This window comes from Sapajus apella, unplaced genomic scaffold (assembly GCF_009761245.1).
Source record: "Sapajus apella isolate SASKATOON/1434 unplaced genomic scaffold, GSC_monkey_1.0 scaffold128, whole genome shotgun sequence".
NCBI lineage: Eukaryota > Metazoa > Chordata > Mammalia > Primates > Cebidae > Sapajus > Sapajus apella.
In genome coordinates this window covers 3046505-3065935 of record NW_022437068.1, presented here as the reverse complement: position 1 = coordinate 3065935, position 19431 = coordinate 3046505, and the positions used below count along the sequence as shown (strand labels likewise).

The 19431-nt window shown below is 51.7% G+C and overlaps 1 protein-coding gene across 1 annotated transcript; it reads right to left on the bottom strand.

Annotated features, from left to right (window-relative positions):
- Positions 1 to 923: 923 nt before the first annotated feature.
- TMEM43 (transmembrane protein 43) lies at positions 924 to 19391 on the bottom strand. The gene is made up of 12 exons (XM_032262324.1): positions 19200 to 19391; positions 14838 to 14987; positions 13714 to 13848; positions 13030 to 13124; positions 12124 to 12173; positions 11787 to 11856; positions 10923 to 10993; positions 9851 to 9972; positions 9513 to 9587; positions 8846 to 8947; positions 5238 to 5355; positions 924 to 2971 (listed from the first exon to the last, which is right to left on the bottom strand). The coding sequence occupies exons 1-12, from the start codon at positions 19209 to 19211 to the stop codon at positions 2769 to 2771; spliced, it is 1203 nt and encodes a 400-aa protein (XP_032118215.1). The 5' UTR covers positions 19212 to 19391; the 3' UTR covers positions 924 to 2768.
- Between the last annotated feature and the right edge of the window lie 40 nt (positions 19392 to 19431).

Below are 19431 nucleotides of genomic sequence, written 5' to 3'. Positions count from 1 at the left end.
TCTATTTTTTTTTTTTTTTATTTTTTATTTTTTGAGACAGGGTTTTACTCAGCTGCCCAGGTTGTAGTGCAGTGGCATGATCTCGGCTTACTGCAGCCTCCATCTCTGGGCCTCAAGCAATCAATCCTCTCACCTCAGCCTCCTGAGTAGCTGGGACCATGGGCATGCACCACCATGCTTGTCTTTCTGGGGTTTTGAGACGATGGCATTGCCATATCTCTGCAGAAATAACTTCTTCAGGCATATGTCAGCTGCTAGGAGGCATTATTGAAAAGAAACAGTAGGTTCTGAGAAACAGAAGAGTTTTGAGAAAGTTATCACTCACCTACTTGTAAAAAATAAAGCACTCAAAACTGCTAGCATCAGAGCGGGTAGTTAGCAGCCACTGCTTCAGCATAGAAAGTAAATGAATGAAAAATTAATGCCACAAGTCAGGCATTCTATGGGCTTTATCTCATTTGGCCCTCACAACAACCTTGTGAGGTGGACAAGTGCTGTTCCTATTGTACCAGTGAGGGAACAGACTCAGATCTTTGATTTGCCCAGCATCACAGCCAGTTTGTAGGAACCGTTGGCTCAGAACTCAGGTCTGTGTGCCAACTCAGGATGCCTTTCGCTGTGCAGCACACTGTTGCCCCTTCCACCTCTTCTGGCACATTCTGAAGATGCATGAAGCCTGAGTCATTCACTTTAAATCAAGCCAAAACAAAGTGGGCTTCTGTATGGAAGGCCTGAGTGCTAGGGATACTGAGTTGCCCTTTTTAAAAAAAAAAAAAAACAAACCTATTTTAACCACTGAATGCTCAGAACAAAGTTCCACAAAATTCAGTTCTCAATAAATCCTATGGCTGAATTATTTACAGGAATTTCAGAAAGAATGCCAAAAAAATAAAACAGGATGTCAAGGTCCCATACCAGAAGATATTTAGAAATTTATTTCAAATTTTTTCATCAAAAATATAAAGATAATACAAATTTGGTTTTCAAAGCTTTTACATTTTTCTTAACATTATTTTTCTCTTTAAGAACACTTTTGAAGTTGGCAGTAATTTAAAATCCTTATTAGAAAAAAACCAAATCCCAAGGATTTTGCATTTAGCCATCGTCTAGTTATACTGCGTGTTTTCCAGAAACATCCTTTAAGAGTTTGGAGATTTGATGAAATTGCTCATGTTATAAGCAGTTAGTGAATACTATTCAATCCGAAACCCAGATAAGTCATTTTGGGCTGGCTGTGTTTTTCATGTAAAGAAACTCATTTATAGTACAGGCATCCCAGGCCAAGAGAGATGATTACAGAACTCTAGTTTCAGAAGTTCTGACCCCTTCCTTATTCATCTACCAAATACTTAGTTGCTAAAGCAATTACTCCCAGCAGGTGCAAAAGTTTCTGAATATGAGAGAAGGTATACAAAGAATCATTTAAGATAACATCCTGGTTACAACATACTTTAAAAGTGTGTGAGAGTAGTTGGGAAACAAATTCTGTGCCTTAGGTGTGGGTGGATTTTATTTAGGATGACTAAAGCTATGGACACAACCTGTGAAAGAACCACTCGGAAGCAGAGATAGGAGGCCCAGGTGCCCGCGTCAAAAGCACTCCCGGTGAAATCAGCCAGGCAGGTGTGGGCATTCTACAGCAAGCCTCAGGCCCCAGTTCTTTATTGTGGTTGACTGGGCTAGGAAGGAGCCCATTTAGTATAAAGCTTCCAACATTTTCTTTTAATCTTTTCTTTAATCTTTTAAATCATCTTGAAGTGCACAGGGGAGTTTCCGATGCCAGAGGATGAAAGCAAGTGCTTTCTCCACCCTCTCTTCCCAGAGGGAAAACAATCCTTTTGCTAATACTTATTTCAAAAGTATCCCTTGTAAAGCTTCTCAGTGACACAAAATACTGACAGAGGTAACTTTTTATCAGTCAAACCACACACCCCAATTTAACACCTTTCAGTGCTCTGAATTCAATTGACAGACTAAAAGGTGTTTCCTGTAACAGTCTGAAATACTAATCAGGTGTGTGTGTGTGTGTTTTTTTTTTTTTTAATCTTATTTCAGAAAACTCCCTCTTTCGGTAGGAAAGTACACAGGAACCAGCAAAATAATGATGAAAAACTTAAGTAGGGCCTTCAGAGATCCCACACAGTACAGATTCTACCGAACCATAAGGTACATGTAAAGCCCAACATGTCCAGCTTTTCTCCTCGGAACACCTTCAGTGTTTAGGTACCAAATCAGGTTCTGGCCACAGACTAGGTTTTGGGTGTGCCTGCTTTGTGAGGTCCATGTGCAGTGTGTCTGCTGGTGACCCAGGACTCAGCAGTAATGACGAATGGTCACCCCTCAGGACCACAGATGTGCTTGGTGGTAGTGGCAAAGCCTGGCACTGTGTGCAGTGATGAGAAGCAGCATACAGCAAGGCTGAGCCCTTTATCAGCAGGCCTCTGTGGAGCTTCTGCATCGTCACCTGCCGATGGGCTGGGTGGCCAGCCGTACCCACTCAGTCTGAGAGAGAGGAAGGAAACAGCAGGAGAAGCCATCAGGTTGCCATTTACAAGCTGCTACTGACCACCAAAGCTGCTTACTGGCAAGAAGAGGCGTGGGGAAGACCAACCCGCTGCACGTGCTGTCAAGTCTGGCCCCTGAAGAGGAGAGGGGTTAGAGAGTCCAAAACCGCTCCAAGCTTCTGCTCTGGCATGGAGCTGGGTCAGGGGTGAGGGAGACCTGGATCCTAGGGCTCACACAGGTGTCAAGTGGGTGCCAGGGTCTTTTCACTCCAGCTTTTTGGCCGGCACTCGTGTCCGAGCAACAATGATGGGCACCAGGGCCAGGCTGGCAATGAGGAGTGCCCACAGGGGCCGGTAGAAGAGCCAGCCAGCCGCCACGGTCAGCAGGGTCAGTGAGGTGGCCATGCAGAAGGCAAAGGCTTTCAGGCCAATGTTGACCAGGTCTCGGAAGACAGGAAACCAGTCCACTGTGGAAAGGAGAAAGGCAATGAGGTGTAACCCGTTCTACATCTCACCAGATCAGCAGATCGCTCCTGTCCCTAGGTAAGATGGGCCTCTGTTGCTTCGTGTGTGAGGCAGGGAGAGAGTCAGTGTAGCAGAAGGCCAAGAGCCTTGTTCTGAGACCTAAGGGAGCATGGGAGCCTGTGCTATGAGCTGCATGGCTGGACACACTGTCTGAGCCACCCACTCTACCCCGCTCCAGGGGAGAGGACATGGCAGTGCTTTGTAAACTTTAATACTATATGTGGATAGTAGTCAGAGGCCAGTATAAAGACATTTGCCTGTAATGCTGGAAATACCCTGGGTCCTGCACACTCACACAAGAGGCTGTGGGTGGAGCCTCCTGTGGGTGCCTGTTTGGAACTCTCAGCCATTCCTAGAGGTGTTTGTTCATTCACGCAGCAAGATGTTACCGATTATTTATGTGCCCAGCACTGAACCAGGAGGTACTCTAGGAAATAAATTAGCCTAAGCATTGGCCTCTCCTCAAGAATCTGACAAACTATTGGTTCAATAGGATAAAGCCGAGGTTCCAGCTAAATTCATGAGGAATTACCCTATTGCCTTGTGTGACCTCTCCAGGTTGGCGTTCCATAGCTGATGTCCACTCAGGGAATCTTCGCTCAGTTCCCAGGAGGCCACCAGTGGTCTGGAATCACTGGGTTTGCAGAGCAAGCCCTGGTGCCCCACCATGCCTGCAACACACCCTGCAAGCCACCATTTGGCCTCATCCTGGTCTGTTCCCATATGGCACTGCTACTCAGCCCTTATAATCAGCAAAGTTCATGTTTCTGAGCGTTGCCTATGTGTTATCTCATGAAGTGCTCATGCCCACCCCGTACGGTAGGTATTCTTCTTAACTTCATTTTACCTATACGGTCACTGAGGCTCAGGGAGTTAAGAAACTCACCACCAAGTAAGAAGTGCCAGAACCAGGGTTTGAACTCAGAACCGTCTAGGCCCAGAGCCTGGGCTCTGAGCTGTTGCTCTAAGCCTGTCTGTCTCTGTTGCTATGGAGTCTTACACATGGCAGTCAGTATTTATCAAACGTATAGGGGAGTGTGTGCTTCCCTGCTGCACTCCCAACTTACCCTACCCGCCCTGCAGGTCCCTCCACACTCTGAGTCTGTCTGAGTCTGGAGCACTCCAGACGTAGGGTGAATTGGGATCACAGACGTCAATCCAAAGAAGGGCCCTCTGAGATAGACACATGGAAACCGAGGCTCCAGAAAGGAACTGGTCTGCCCAAGGTCATAAAGGTAAGATGGAGGATTCCATTTAAATGCTGCTCTCTCCCTAATATGCCCACCATGTCACTGGTCTTTCTGAGCACAATTTGGCTTTCCAAAGAAAGCCTCAGGGAGAGTCCTTTCCTTCCCAGCCCTGTTTTCCCAACTGTAAACAAAGGAGGTGGTCCCCCCAAGCTCTGACAGCCCAAGATGTGCAGCCAGATCTTTTCCAACTTGTGCCTGCTGAGTGGGGGAGAGGTTTCTGTTGGCACCCAGAGAGGGCTGGACCCAGTCATGTGACTGGAAGAGACACACTCCAGGGAAAGGCTTGGATGGAGAGTTCTCTGCAGAACCCCATCCTCTCGTGCCCAGAACATACTCAGCCACGCTGGGCACTCAGATCCCCAACCATGCTAGGCCATGGGGCTCCTACTGGGCTTGCTGGCACCAACCTCAGGCTGGAAGAATGGCCCAGAACTCTCCTTCATCCTCCAGACTTGCTGGCTGCCCAAATCTAGCCCAGGTTTTGGAGTAAGGAAGGAAACATGATAGTTTTAGATGTTTCCTATTTGCCAAACATTTCATACAAGTCTGCATTTGAGGGGTGAGGGGACTGAAACTGAGGTGGGAAGGGAATAGCCAAGCATCCAGAACTTGGATGTGACAGATTTCAAGCAGGTCTGACTGGGTCCAATGTGATATTCAATTGTGGAGCAAAGGAATGATGAGCAAATGAGCAAGCCAGTGGATGGATAGACCTTCAGGCAATGGAGCGAGACCAGTGCCCCAGAGTCGGCCCCACCCAGCCTTGCCCCTGGCAGCTCCTGGCCTCACACTTGCCTTCTTCTGCTCCCTCATCCCAAGGCTACGGAGCAGGTACACAAAGATGGGCCAACTGCCTGGTCTCTGCCCAGGGGCCATCCCATCAGGCTGGAAGGGCTGAGATGATGCAACAGGCAGAGGAGACTGCAAGAGGGAGGGCAGTGACCCACCCGACATTTACCCAGGGTGTAGAGGATCCGTGTCATGAGGTTGAGGCCCATGAACATGGCCATCCAGCCGGCCGCCCGCAGGCCCCAGGTCTTCATGGAGTTGCTCTTTAGTTCTCTATGAAATACCTCCTGTAGGACAAGGTGGGGATAGGTCAGGACACCGAGGGGCAGCAGCCTACCCAGTCAGCAGGGCAGGTGCTGAGGGGGCTGTGGCAACTTGGGAGCTGTTGACCATTTCTGAACAGGCCAGAGGGAGGTGGGGCAAGCCTCCTACAGGGCTAAGTCCTTCTGCCCAGCTGGCAGAGCATAGGGCAAGGCATGAGATCTCTGTGGAAGGTACAGGCCCACCTCAGCTCAGAGCCCGCCAATGCCTGGAGCCCTCAGTCCAGTCTCACCTGGAATGAACGGGACTCTCCCCACCACCCCTGAGCAGGTTTAAGCATGCCTGCTGGGCGACGTGCTCTGCTCTGTGTCTGTGTTTAATCTCAGACCCTTTCCGCATAGCTTGGGGACACCGCACCCTCCTTCTCAGGGTCCATCACTGTCCATGCCCCTCTTCCTGTCCGTTAGATGCTGCAATTCTTTTTTTTATTTTTGAGATGGAATTTTGCTCTTGTTGCCCAGCCTGGAGTGCAATGGCGCAATCTCTGCTCATCGCAACCTCTGTTTCCTGGGTTCAAGCAATTCTGACTCAGCCTCCCGAGTAGCTGGGATTACAAGGCATGCGCCACCATGCCCAGCTAATTTTACCTTTTTTAGTTTTTTTAGTAGAGATAGAGTTTCTCCATATTGGTCAAGCTGGTCTCAAACTCCCAACCTCAGGTGATCCACCCACCTCAGTCTCTGTAAGTGCTGGGATTACAGGTGTGAGCCACCACACCCAGCCTAAATGCTGCAGTTCTTTAGCTGCTTCAGTCCATACTTTTTCCCCAGACATCCCATCTGCCTGCTTGGCCCCCATGTGCCATGACCCTATGCAGCTCTGGCCTTCTGGGCTTCACAGCCCTGCAGCTCCCACTACCTCCTCAACATTTCCACTTGATGTCTCGGCCTGTCCAGCACCGACACTGGTGCCTTCTCTATCTCAGCACATGGCACACCCACCCACTCACATCTGGGGGAAAGACGTGGCCCACTCCTCCCCCACTACCCCCATCCAGTCCAGGCTGCATATTCCTGAGTCTCTTGCCACTGTCCGCCCACAGGAGCCTCACTGGTCCTGCTTCCAACACCCACTCTGTGTTCTCCACGCAGCCACCTGCCAGAGCCCTGCCACCACTAATCCTGCCGCGGGTACCCTGACCCCGCTGGCTGCCGTCCCCAACCCAGGTCGAGTGTCCTTCGCCTTTGGGTGTCTGCATGTGGGTTTGCTCTGCCTACATACAGCAACTGCCCACAGTCATGCCTGGCCAGCTTCCTGCACACTCTTCCAGCTTGGCTTCAACGCCATTTCTTCAGAGGGCTTTCCCTGACCCCCTGATCTGAATTGGGCCCTCTCTTAGAGTCCATAACAATAAAAACAGGTCACACCGACACTCACCATTTATCTGATACTCTCCTAAGTGTTTACGAGTATTATCTTATTTAATCCTCAGAATCACTCAGTGAGGTAGGAATACTTACCTCCATTTTATAGATGAGGAAACTGAGGCTCTGAGAGGATAAGTCATGTGCCCAGGGTCTCACCTCAAGCAGTTAACTAAACGCTACATTTCCAAGAGCAGGGGGCATGTCTGTGAAGTACTTGATGCTTAATGAAAATGGCTGAATGAATGAATAATCCTCAACAACCAAACCAGTTAGGGATGATGAGACTACTAATAGTACTTAAAACATTTTCCTCTTCATGAATGAGGAAACAGGCTGAGAGATCAGCATCAGCTCAAGGTGCTGCAGCAGGTGGGAGGCAGCACCGGGGCCGGCTGCACTTTCCTGCCTGTGGGACTGGAATTGGGGCATCCTGACTTTTGCCCTGGGCTGCCTGCCTGGCTCTGGGCCTTTTCTTCCACTTGGCAGAGACCCGAGACCTTGTGTGGGGGTGGGGGCTTGGCTGGGGGAAGGCAGGGCTTTGGGGCTGCTAAACAGCAGGAGGCCTAGGGTGGTGAGGAGGCTGCCTGCCCATCTGCACTGCAGAGCCTTCCCTTTCTGGGGCATTACCTAAGCCATGGGCCCCATCCACTCCTCTCTGCAGGGGCAGTTCTTCGAGCGGGGCCTCATCCCTGGGAGAGACAGCAAGGTCTGGACTAGGCCTCCTAATTTTAGAAACCTGCTGGGAACCCTCAGCTGCTGGTAGAAGGGTGACTCATGGCCTTTTAGGCTAGGAGGTGGCAGCCACACCCCGGGGTTGGTAACTGACCACACCCTAGCCCTGGCCAGGTACCGGGAGTGGGTGAGGCCCAGTCACCACCATGGGCTGGAGACTAATGGGACAGATTGCTGCTGAGGGTCTAATAATAGGAACAAAAGGTCACAGCTAGCCCCTGACGCCTGCCTGCTGCCTTGCCCCTTTCTGGCCCTTCTGGATGAAAACTCCAGCAGTCCCGGTTAAGGCAGGTATAGAGTACCACACCAGGGACACCCATGTTCATCAACAACAGAAAAACTAAAGACACAGTTTTTCTGCTACAGAGAGGGAATGCCTGCCTAGAGAAGACAAGCTAACTTTTAAGGCACAGAACTGAACTAATCAGCATGTCTAGGCACCCCTTCTCCTTGGGACGTGGGGGAGGCATAGCCCTCCCTATTTACGATGGGAGAGGGATGCCCAGGTAGCTGAGGCCCAAAACCCTTCCCTGCCCTCCTGATGTTCTGGAAGGACACAGACCTTGGTGTAGCCCCTCACTCACTCCCACTCCCTGCTCTGGGCTATAGCTATAGCACTCCAGGTGCCTCTGACAAGGTGAACCTTTTCATGCCCAGACTGGGCTGTTCTTGCCAGAAATACTGATGCCTGATTCTTCCAGGGTTGACCCCTGCTCGTCAGCAAAATTCACTTGTCAGAGGCCCTGCTTGACCACTGTAGAAATGGATGTCCTATTCTGATGTCCACTAGTCTCAGAGCACCTGTTCTCCTCTTCCCAACACTAGGCACAATGCATCAGTACTTATGAGCTTCTGTCACTGTCACTCCTCTACTGGACAGTCTGTGAGGCAGAGTGAGTTTAGTGCCTAGCACAGTCCTGCACACTGAGGGTTCATGACAAATAGCCTCCCCAATCCCAAAACCCAAATGCTGAAATGCTTCAAAATCCAAAACTTTTGAGTGCCAACATGATGCCACAAGTGAAATCCCACACCTGACCACATATGAGGGGTTGCACTGTAAAAATCATCTTCAGGTAATGTGTACAAAGTATACATGAAACATAAGTAGATTTTGTGTTGAAACTTGGTTCCCATCCCCAAGAGATCTCATTATGTATATACACATATCTGCAAATCCAAAAAAATCTGGAATCTGAAATACTCCTGGTCAAGTACTTTGATGAGGGATACTCAACATTCCGCTATTTCTCCTTCTTGCCTCACTATGACACCTGGTAGTGGGATCCTATTAAATAATCACTGGAAGGAAGAACCCGCTTATTCCCCCACCATACAGGTGGGGCATAGCACTCACCTCTGCTGAGAAGTCCCCGTGGTGCAGGAGCAGTAAAGTATCCCCAGACTTGGTGGAGTATGGGACTAGTTGGTCACCCCGCTGCCGAGCAATCACGGTGACCTGGTCAGAGGAGTTAGCATTAGAGCTGAGGGGTGACCAGAGGGAGATGCTCCCACGAGAGTCACAGCCACCCTCCTGGGACTGGGTGCCAGCCGGGGAAGTGAGTGCAGAGACCCTGGGGATTCTCTCTCTATTCGTCCACCTGGGGTGCATCAGCCCCTGCAGTTCTGGATGAGCTGCTCCATTCAAAGCTCCAGGCAGTACCTTGGGCAGGGCAGAGCAAGGGCTGGGGCGGGACTGCACATAGGCCAGGAATGCAAAACCAATTATTGAGAGATCAAAATGGGGTGGAGGAGAGGGTCTGCATATGACTGGAACACCAGTCATAAGCCACAACTACGAGACCCCTCTTGAGCTGCCCTTCTTAGTGTGGGGTCCATGGACAGTCGTGGGGACATGGAGCTCTGAAACTGCTCAGCAGTGTGCCCGCCTGACAGTGCATGTGAGCGTGTCCCTTTCCTCAGGGAAAAGAGGGTCCAAGTGCTCCTGACATTGACCAAGGTGTCTGTGCCGAGGGAAGTCGTGAGGCCCTGATTTAGGGTCTGCCCCTGGGAAGCCAGGTTACCATGTGAGCCGGGCCCAGGTCAGGGTCATCGCCGCTCAGTCCAGCATAGGAAAAGGAGACGCGCAAGTCTCCAACCTGGGGCAGAAGAGAAGTGGGGAGAGTGAAGCAGGGAGTTGCTGGCCTGGGACCAGGTCTAGGATGCCTCAGCCATACCCCTCAGGCTTCTCCACCTCCACACCTGTCCCCAGGCTGTGCTGTCACCCAGACGGCCTCTCTCACTCCAACTGCACTTGGCCAAGTGCAGCTGTGGATGCAACTGAGCTGAATCCGCCTGCTGCAGGAACCTGATTGTAGGGCCCTGACCCTTCTATCTGGAAAGCCCAAGTCTCTCCGCGCACCTCCGGGTACTTGGGGTTTTCGCTGTGGTAGAAAAAGTCCCCACGGCGAAGGATGTCCACATGAGGGTCCTCCAGCTTGGACAGGCTCAGGGGCTTGAAGTTGTCGACTTTGTCGATGAGGCCTGAGGGGAGCAGAATGGTTAGAAACCTAGTGGACCAGGTGAAAACCTCAATCTGCAAAGCCCCCGGCCCGACCCTCTTCCACCATGTTCTTGGAGCCTGCACCCATGGCGCTCCCGCCTGTGGTGCCTCTTTCTGACTCTGTTGTCCATGGCTTCCCCTGGGTTAGACCATCTCCTCCAGGAAGCTTTCCCTGTACCCTCCGCACCAAGTCAGAGTGACCTCAGTGCTGGGAGTGGCCTTAGCCCTTTTCCCTTCCATCAGGGTTATGACCAGCCACATCCAAGCCTGACTCGCCTCCTGGGCTGAGAGCTACTTGACAGCAGGCCCAGCTGGCACAGCAGGCATCATCCAGCAACAGAGCAGACAGAAGGCAGCCAGGCCAGGCCCAGGATCATCCAGCCTCCCCAGGGCTATCAGGGCCTTTGGTGTGTTCTCCCACCTTCATGGGTCAGGCCCAGGAACAGAACGCCAGGGTTACTCCAGCCGATGGTGCCACCTTATCCCTTGCAAATTTCTTTTTGGAATCAATGGGGGGTGGCTATGATGAGCCAGTGCCTTCCTGGCACAGGTAGGTCTTAGAGGGAGAGCCCTAGGCTGACAGCACTGAACTGCCCCATGTCTACGACTAGCTGGAGGCTGCTTGAGGCAGGACTGTCTAGGCAGAGTCTACTCAGCACAGACACCAGCAGGCAGCTGGGTGAGGATGCATGCCTGAGTCATTCTCTGGAATAACTAAGGTTTCAGAGGAACCTGGTGGGATGGAGTGGGGTCGGGATTTCTAGTTAGCCCTTGCTTCCTGGAGATTCACCTTCCCCTGGCCCCCAGCCCAAAGCATGGTGCTGCAAAGGTGCAGGCTGATCCTGTCTGAAGGCTGAGTACTGGGGGCTCCGGCCCTGGGAGGGGCCTTGTGTGTCTGGCATGAGCTGCTCCGGAGAGGCCTGAGACTTACCTGACGAGAGGAAAAACCTGCCAATTTGGACAAAGGGGGCTGTTGCCGTGAATGACTCCACCGCCATGGCACTGTGGGAGAGAGGGAGCCGTCAGTGATGGGCACTAGTGTGGGAGCTGCCTGGGTCCCTTTAGGTTGTTTATGCTGGGCAGGGTCCCCACCAGAAGGTTCCTGCAAGTCCAGACTAGGCCAGGCACAGCAGATATCTTGACTTGCCCACCACAGGGGTCCTGTGCCCCTTCCTGGGCTGAGCACCCTGACTCTGTCTCCTGTTCACTGGAGCTTCCTACCCTCTTGCCTAGACCCTTGCCAGCCTGTCCTGCCCCGCCCACCATCATCAGATGGATCTTGCGTGGACTTCACATCCCTCACTAGCCCCTCCCAGGCCACAGAGCATTCCAGCCCCTGACCATCATACTGGCACAGCTCAGACCACTGCTGCACAAGCCTACCCTCCAGCCACACCCAAGTGTTATGCCCACCTCACCACCACTATGCTCCCTCCACTGAAATCCTGGGAAGCCCTGAACAAATGCCACTGTCTCTGGAAAGCCTGTCCTCATTGTCCTCCCACCCATGGCAAACAGTTAATAAAATCTTCCCTGGCCCCATGCATGCAAATCCCCTTAGACGCTTGGTACAGGCCTTACGTTTGTGACCTGTTTGCGGGGAGCCCGCCTGGGGTCAGGGGAGACAGATCTCTATTCCTGGTGCCCAGCACAGGGCTTGGTCTCAAAACCACATCCCACATTTTCAACCCATGAGGCAGGATTAACTCAATCCTGTTATTCAGATGAAGAAACTGAGTTTGGAGACTTGCCAGTGTAAACGAGGCTGCACTCAGGCCTGGGGCCTGGTTCTCACCTGGGGTTTTTGTGGCCAATCTCTCGGTCGAAGTTTTTGCTGTTGACGATTTCTGACCTCCATTCGGTGTCTGCTCAGGGAGAGGAATCAACTCAGAGCCTGGGTAGGAGTGGCATGTGGCTGAGACCCACCAGCCCAGCTCCTCCCATCTCAGAGCCAAAGGGGTGGGTCAGAGAGCCTCACTGGATGGGTGGGAGAGCAGGGCTCTGAAGGCTGGCACCCAGGGATCCTGCCACCTGGTGCGTCCTTCCCATGGCCCCACCCACAGCCCTGCTGTCCAGCCACTGCTGTGAGCCCCTACTAGAGGCAGAGACCACGTAAGGGGCCCAGCACTCACTGTAGGAATACCTCGTCTCCTTCTTCACCTGCCCGTCCTCGGTGTACTCCCTGCAGGGAAAGCAAGGCAGCCACAGGGGTTAGCCCCATCGCCCCGGGCAGTCTAACCTCTAAGCATCTCCAGCCAGAAGCAATCTCAGGGCTACCAGGTCAGACTCCCCAGCTGGGGCAGATGCCTTCTCTACACCAGCCCCAAGACAGGGCACTCACTTCTGGCAGACAGCCAGCTCCCACCCTTGAAGGCCCCGCCTGGAGGAAAGCGCTCTCCCATCCTGAGCTGAAGTTGGCCCCCACTGGCCTTACACCAAGGAGCCCAGCCCTGCCCTCTGGGCTCAGAGATCTGGCTGCACCCTCTGCTCCAGGACAGCCCTGTGGTGGGGGTTGCTCCTGAAGCTGCTTTTCTCCTGCTCCTCCCACCACGTCCCCACCCATCGGTCACAGTCCATGTGATTCAGGTGGGGCTGAACCCACCCTCAGCTCCAGGTGACCCTGGCCCTGGTCAGTAAGAGCCTGCCCCGGGACTCCTGTCAGAACTGATAAGCTGTAAGTGGCAAGAAGATGGGACCAACACAGCCGATGGGAAGGCTGAACACAGAGCGATGCAGTGGGGTCTGGGGGTGGCACACTGATCCTGATGACAGTGTTTGAGGCCTGCGAAAAGTTATGTTTCAAGTTGTGCATCCCTGGAACTTGCAGTATGAGGGAGCCCATGGATCCACTCTTCACTGGATTTTTGCCACTTCCACATCACTGGCCATTCATTTTAGGGTAATTTCACACTTTTCTGATAGGAAGACGTTATACTTGAATTTCAAAGGCATCACAATGAAAGTCATCTGCACTTTATCCTGACACCTACCCCTTACTCCTCCTTTACCCCAACAGTTTCCACCCCCTGGCACCTCACCTGGACTCCTCAGTTTCTACCCACTGGTACATCTCCACGTGCCTCCGCAGTTTCACAGCCGGAAGATGGACCCCATAGTTTGGATCAGACAAAAGCTTCACACAGAATCAAACCAAAAAAATAAAGGATAAGATTCATGTCAGCCCAGAAAGCCTGGCTCAGGGGAAACTGGACAGGAAGTAGAAGAACTAGAGAAGGGGGATGAGGGTGAAGAGCCCTATGCTGCTTCACAGGGGAGGATCAAGGATGCTCCCTGTCCCAAGTTCTTCAGCATGGACCTAGGCTGCACGGTCCAATGGTATGGTGCCAACAGCATACTGGGTGTTCAAATAACAGGAAAGCATGGCTGCCCAAGATAGTTTTGTGACCTTGCAATGGACATACATGGTCATCACAATCATGAGAGCACCTCCCTGAGTGCCAGCCACTGTACCAAGACGTTAGTTACCTAATCTTACCAAATCCCCAAGGCTGGCCACAAGCTTGTTATCATTACCATTCCCATTTTATACATAGAGACACTGAGACTCAGGATTGACGGGTCCACATAGATGCTGAGTGGTGGAGGCGGGAATCACACCCATGTGTGACCATCTCCAAGGCCCATGTTTTTAAATCCTCAGCCAGACAATACCCAGGACGAGCCCCGAGCCACTGGCGGGTCAGCATCCCTGCCAAGCCTACCTTGGATGTCCGCAGGGCACCGATGATGTGCACCAGCCTTCCTTCATTCTCCGGAGCCACAGTGTGGATGCTGTCAGGGGACACCACAAGTGAGAGCCCCTCGGCCAGCGAGGTTGCCGTCTTCAATGCGCGGCCCTGGGAGCAAAGGGAATGGGGGTTTCAACAACTCGGGTGGCTCAGCCTGACTGTGCTTATTGCAAAGTATCAGGGTAGGATGGGGACTCGGGGAGCACTAAGACCCATCCCCCCACTGTACAACTGGAAAACTGAGGTCTAGCAAGTGGAGAGTGGACTAGAACCCAGATTCCTGCTTTCCCAGGCAGACTTCTTCATACTCCCCCACTGGTTCCCACCAGCCCCCGCCGATCTTAGTACCACTTCAATGGTGGGAACAGCTGATGTTTCTGCCTGCCCTGTACCTTTCTCCCCATTTTTATCTGCCTTTTTTTAAATTTTATTTTTAAATTTTTTTGTAGAGAAGAGTCTTGCTATGTTGCCCAGGCTGCTTTCAAACTTCTAGCCTCAATCCACCCTCCTTGGCCTCCCAAAGTCCTGGGGTTATAGGCCTGAGCCAACATGCTTGGCTCTCCTCCCCTACTCTCAGCCCATGTGGTTTACCCAGGTCTATCTGAACCCCTGTTCAAATCATATGACCCAGGCCTTGCCAAGCAGAACATATGAGTCATCCCCGGCCATCTCCACAGGGAGATTGGTTCAGAGGACTGAGCCCAGCCAGGACACTGAGGCCCTGTAACTTGCAAAAATGATTTAGAAATATACTATTGTATCATGAGGTCTTATTTTTGAGAGAAAAAGAAAAAGAAAGAAAGGGAGAGAGGGAGGGAGGAAGGGAGGAAGAAAGAAAGAAAAGAAAGAAAAAAAGAAGGGAGGGAGGGAAAAAAGAAAGGAATAAAGGAAGGAAAAAAAGAAAGGTTTCTTTCTTCCCTGGGCTAAGTGGTTGGATGTAAGCCAGTTTCTCGGGCCACATTTGCCATCACAGAGGAAGTACCTGCCCAAGAAAAACACCACAATAGAGAAAAACAGGCAAGAGATGAAGAAATGGAGATTTCCTGGTGACCCAGCATGAACACTTGGATCCAACTGTGCCTGAGGGAGGTGCTAACCTCATTGGTGAAAATTAGGTAGAAGGAGAGCAGGAAGGTCATGAGCCCCACGAACATCCCACCCGAGGTCTCGCTCAGCCGTTCCAGGAAGCCTGGCTGGGTGCCGGTTGTAACTTTGACATGTTCTCTCCGGGTACTTGTACTGGAATACTGGAGAAAAAGTAACATGCACAGAATGAAATTGGTTTTTTTAAAAATAAATGAAATTCGCTATTTATTTATACTCAGGTTTTTTTTTTTCAGTTTTAACTGTAATTGGTAAAAAAAAAACACAGATATTCAATGTACACTTTGGTGGGTTTCTACAAACGTCTATTCCATCTGACCAACATCTAAAGCAAGGTGCAAAACATTTCCATCACCCCAGAAAGTTTATTTGTGCCCCTTTCCTGCCACTTCTCCCCCTCTCCACCAACCAGAGGTGGTAACTGGTTGGGCGGGGGAGAATTTAAAATTTGAATGTTTCCCACTGTAGATTAGTTTTGTTTCTTCTAGAACTTGAGAAAAATGGAATCAGGGCACAAACTCCTTTCTGCCCAGCTTTTTGGACTCAGAGCACTGTTTTTGCAATTTATTCACGTTGTGGTGTTTATCAGGATTTTGCTCCTTTTCATGGCTTAGTAGTATTCCACTTATGACTATGCCACAATGTGCTGAATCATTCATCGGGGGATAGGTATCTTGGCAGCTTCCAGGTTTTGGCTATTATGAATAATGCTGCTGTGAACATTCATATATGAACCTTTGTGAGGACCTGTGCTTTCATTTCCCGTACATATATACCCAGGAGTGGAACTGCTAGTTCACAGAGAATATGTATGTTTAACTTTTTAAGAAACTGCCAAGCTATTTTACAAAGAGGTTATTAGAGACGTATTTTTAATGAAATTCAGCAAGCAGTGGCTGAGCTTTCTAAAGGCAGTGCTAGCCCTCGTGGGGTCAGGAAAGAAGCAGACAGTCTTAGGGCAGTAAGGTCACAACCATAAACAATACTAGGAGGTCATGCAGAGTGTCTGGTGAGAGGGGTGGACCTGGTGCTCAAGGAGTGACCCCTTCCAGCTGGGGTATCAAGACGGGCTCCCTGGAGGACGGGGCATTTGAGTGGCATCTTAGAGGCGGACTCTAGGGGAAGTACATCCCTAAAGAAGAGAACTGTGTCAGCAGTGATGAGGAACTACGAAGTGGTTCTGGGGGGAGCAGCTGCCTATCTGCTTTACCTGGGTTGTGGGAGGGATGGGGAAAGAAATGGGGAGCCTGGCATTTCTGCACAGGTTGACAGCGGGCCTCAAGCTCAGGGGTGAGTGGATCAGGCTTTGTCTGGCCAATAACAGAGACATGATTTGGGGTGTATCCACTGCTGATCAAAAGTGTCATCACCTAGGGCAGGATTCTGGAGCCAGAAGGACTGGGTTTGAGTCTAGGCTCTGCCACATACCAACTATAGGGTCTTGGGCAAGCAATTTCACCACTTTGTGGCTTCCATTTCCTCGGTGCATAGGGTTGTGATGAGAACCAAAGAACATAGTTATTGGGTGGCTCAGGGCCTAGGTATGGAAAGCACTATACATGTGTTAGCTAGTGGGAACGTTAACAGATTTCCCTACAACTGACACTGGGCTGGCACAAGTCACAAAGATGTAAAGTGGGGACCAGCTCAGACAGGCCCCATCCTGGCACTGGGTACCAGAGGAGTGATTTGAGTCACAGTCTCTGTTTGGACAAAGCTGATGTTGCATTCTAACTGTCTCTGAATACCACCAGCCAAGCCCTCCAGTGACTAGATGTCCATGAATCCCGAAGTCGTCCTGACTTCACATGCCATTTGGGAACATTAGGGGAGTGAATCACCACAGCAGGCAGGTGACCATCATAATGGTGACAATGGCAAACACACCAGTCTATCACAGGCCAGCCCACAGCAAGCCCAAAGACGTAGATGCCATAACAACCCCATTTCACTGATAAGAAAATCAGGCTGAGGGTTTAAGTCATCTTCCCAGATCACACAGCTTCTAAGAGGAAGAGTTAGGTTTCAAATCCAGGCAGACTGGAGGCTACTCTCCCATTACTCATTCCAGTCTGTGCTCCCCATCTCTTGGGGTACAACGTGAGCTGAATGTTGCTAGCCAGCTGCAGGCAGCCACAGGAAAAGGAGGCGTGGCTTCCTCTTGGGCCGCCCCTCAGCCCACATCAAGATAAGGGACTCAAAGATGATCTTGTAGGGAAGGAAGATTGGTACAGGAGGGTGCCCATGAGGCTAGAGGAGGGGTGAGGTGGGCCGTGACATGACATACGCAGCCCACGTTCTGAACCAAAATTCTCAGTAAACATGGAAGATCATAAAGGATCTATATATACACACATATTTATATATACTTATATGTTACATCTACACATACATCATATTGATACACACACACACAGAGACATTCCCAGTGACACATCCCCTCCCAGTCCCAGCACTCAGAACTCAGAAGAAATGAGCAATGAGTGGTGGGAACAGAGGCTAACACATAGGCCCTGAAAATGGACAGAACTGGGTTTGATGCCCAGGTTCACCAATCACTTGCTGTGTAAGCCTGGGTAAATTGCTCTACCTCTCTGATTCTGTTTACTCACTTATAAAGTGGAGAGGGGAACCGTACCTTCACCACAGGTACTGTTGCTGCTATACTGATTGAGAATTCTGTAGTCTCCCTGCTCCCCCGCCCACCAATATCTTCAGATCCTCCTTCCTCACCCAGCCTAGTGGCTGTTGTAAATGTGTACCCAGCTACTGGAAGAATTAACAAAGGCTTGGTAGCAGAGAATACCCAAATGCAAGCATGTTCCTTGGTGAGGGGTCAGGTCTCAATGTACCCAAGGTGGTCTCCATCCATTGGGACCATCTTTGCCACTCTGTGAGGACAGGCTTGTTTTCAAGTATTAAGTACCTACCACACCCCAGGCACTGTGCTAAGCAGTCTCCCTTAAATGTCACGGTAACTGATCCATAAGGCTACATAAACCTGGAGAGATGAAGACCACACAGCTACTGGGTGGAAGAATCTGGATTTGCCCCAGGTCTCCCTAACTCCAAAGTCTGACCTTTTCAGCATGTTCCTGTGTCACAGCAGGCCAAGCTGGCCACAAGAGCTTGGGCAGGTGCCTTAGCCTGCTGGGGAAGTTCCACATCTGTAAAATACGGTGGTGGTGGCGATGGGAGCAAAGAATCCACATACTGCAGACAGGCTGGTCTCCTGACTGCCCTCTAGCCTGGTGGACGGACCCTGAGTCTCTCGGAACACCTCTGAGTGTTCTCCTCTGAGCACCTTTCTAGGTACAACATTCAAGGCTTCTAACGCTCCTGAAGGCCTGGGAGTGTGGATGATAGTAACCTGAGGCACAGTGTGCTAGGGCTGTGGGTGATGCACACCCTGGGCTCTCAAGGGGTGTGAGAGGCAGAGAGGACGCTTGGGGACAGAAGCGGTGCCTGGAAACAGGGTGTGACGGGCAAGGGGAGAGCTGCTAAGGCATTCTACCAAAGCAGGAGGGAGGGTGTGTCTGGGGCTGGCAGGGCTCCTAAGCTGGCCCTAGAAGCACTTTCACAGAGGAGGGGAGAGGTGAGTCACCAGCTTCTACCACACCCAGCGCCCTGGTAGGCGGCGTTGCTTGGTCTGTTGAATGAATGTTGGGCTTAAATAGTTTCCCGAGAAAGGCTGGTTGCAGGGAGAAGAGGCCTTGAAGGAACAGCCCTCAGCCAGGCTTTCTCCAACCAAATCCTTGCTAGGAAGAGGAGGGGCCCCACAGTAGAGAAATGCTCCCTCTTCCCCTAACTCCTTCGCTCCCAGCCCAGCCTAAGCTTTTTGCAGCACCACAGCCTCGGTTTACACACCTCCCGAGGGCGGGGAGCTCTCTGCCCTCCTGGAGAGCCCTGTCTGTCCATTGCTGGACAGCTCCACTTGGGCTGGATCGCCTTCCTCCCTCCCAAGGGACTGGCCCCCTCTCTGAGGTCCGGTCCAGCTCTGATAATGCGCAAGTTTCAGACCGCCAAGGTCCAGGAAGGAACTGGGAATGCAAGGAAAGGCCGCGGAGAGGCGCACAAGCAGATCGCAGTGCGGGAGCCACACCTCCGAGTCCACCTTCGCATGAAAGCTAAGGACAAGCTGGGCCAAGGAACCGGGACAAAAGAAGGCTGGACGGGCCGAGAGATAACAGAAAGGGATGAGCTGCCGAAGGCACGGACAAATCGCGCAGAGGGCAATGGGGGCCCGGCTGCGCGGAGGAGCTCCAGACGGCGAAATGGACCCAGGCGCTCCCGGCGAAGAGCCCCAGGGCTACGGGGAAGCCTGGGTGTGGCCTGGCTGGCCAGGGGACACTCACATTCGCGGCCATGGTGGGACCCGACTCCCTGCCGCCGCCTCGCGCTCTTCAGCTAGGAAGTGGGCTGACGATCGGAGCGTGGAGTCCAGCGGCCTCTTGCCAGATCCAGCTTCGAAAATCCGCGTGGACTCCAGGAACAGGCCGTACTGACCACAGTCACCGCCCCGCGTGCCCAGCGTTTCTGCGCATGCGCTCGGCGACGCCTCCTGGAAATTGTAGTTTAGGGTCAGGG

Excerpts from the sequence above, each read along its gene's own strand:
- TMEM43 (XM_032262324.1), bottom strand. Across the intron at positions 13,849-14,837 it reads ACCTAATTTTCACCAATGAG|GGCCGCGCATTGAAGACGGC; the intron begins GTTAGCACCTCC and ends CTTTGCTCCCAG. Across the intron at positions 10,994-11,786 it reads ATTGGCCACAAAAACCCCAG|TGCCATGGCGGTGGAGTCAT; the intron begins GTGAGAACCAGG and ends TCTCTCCCACAG.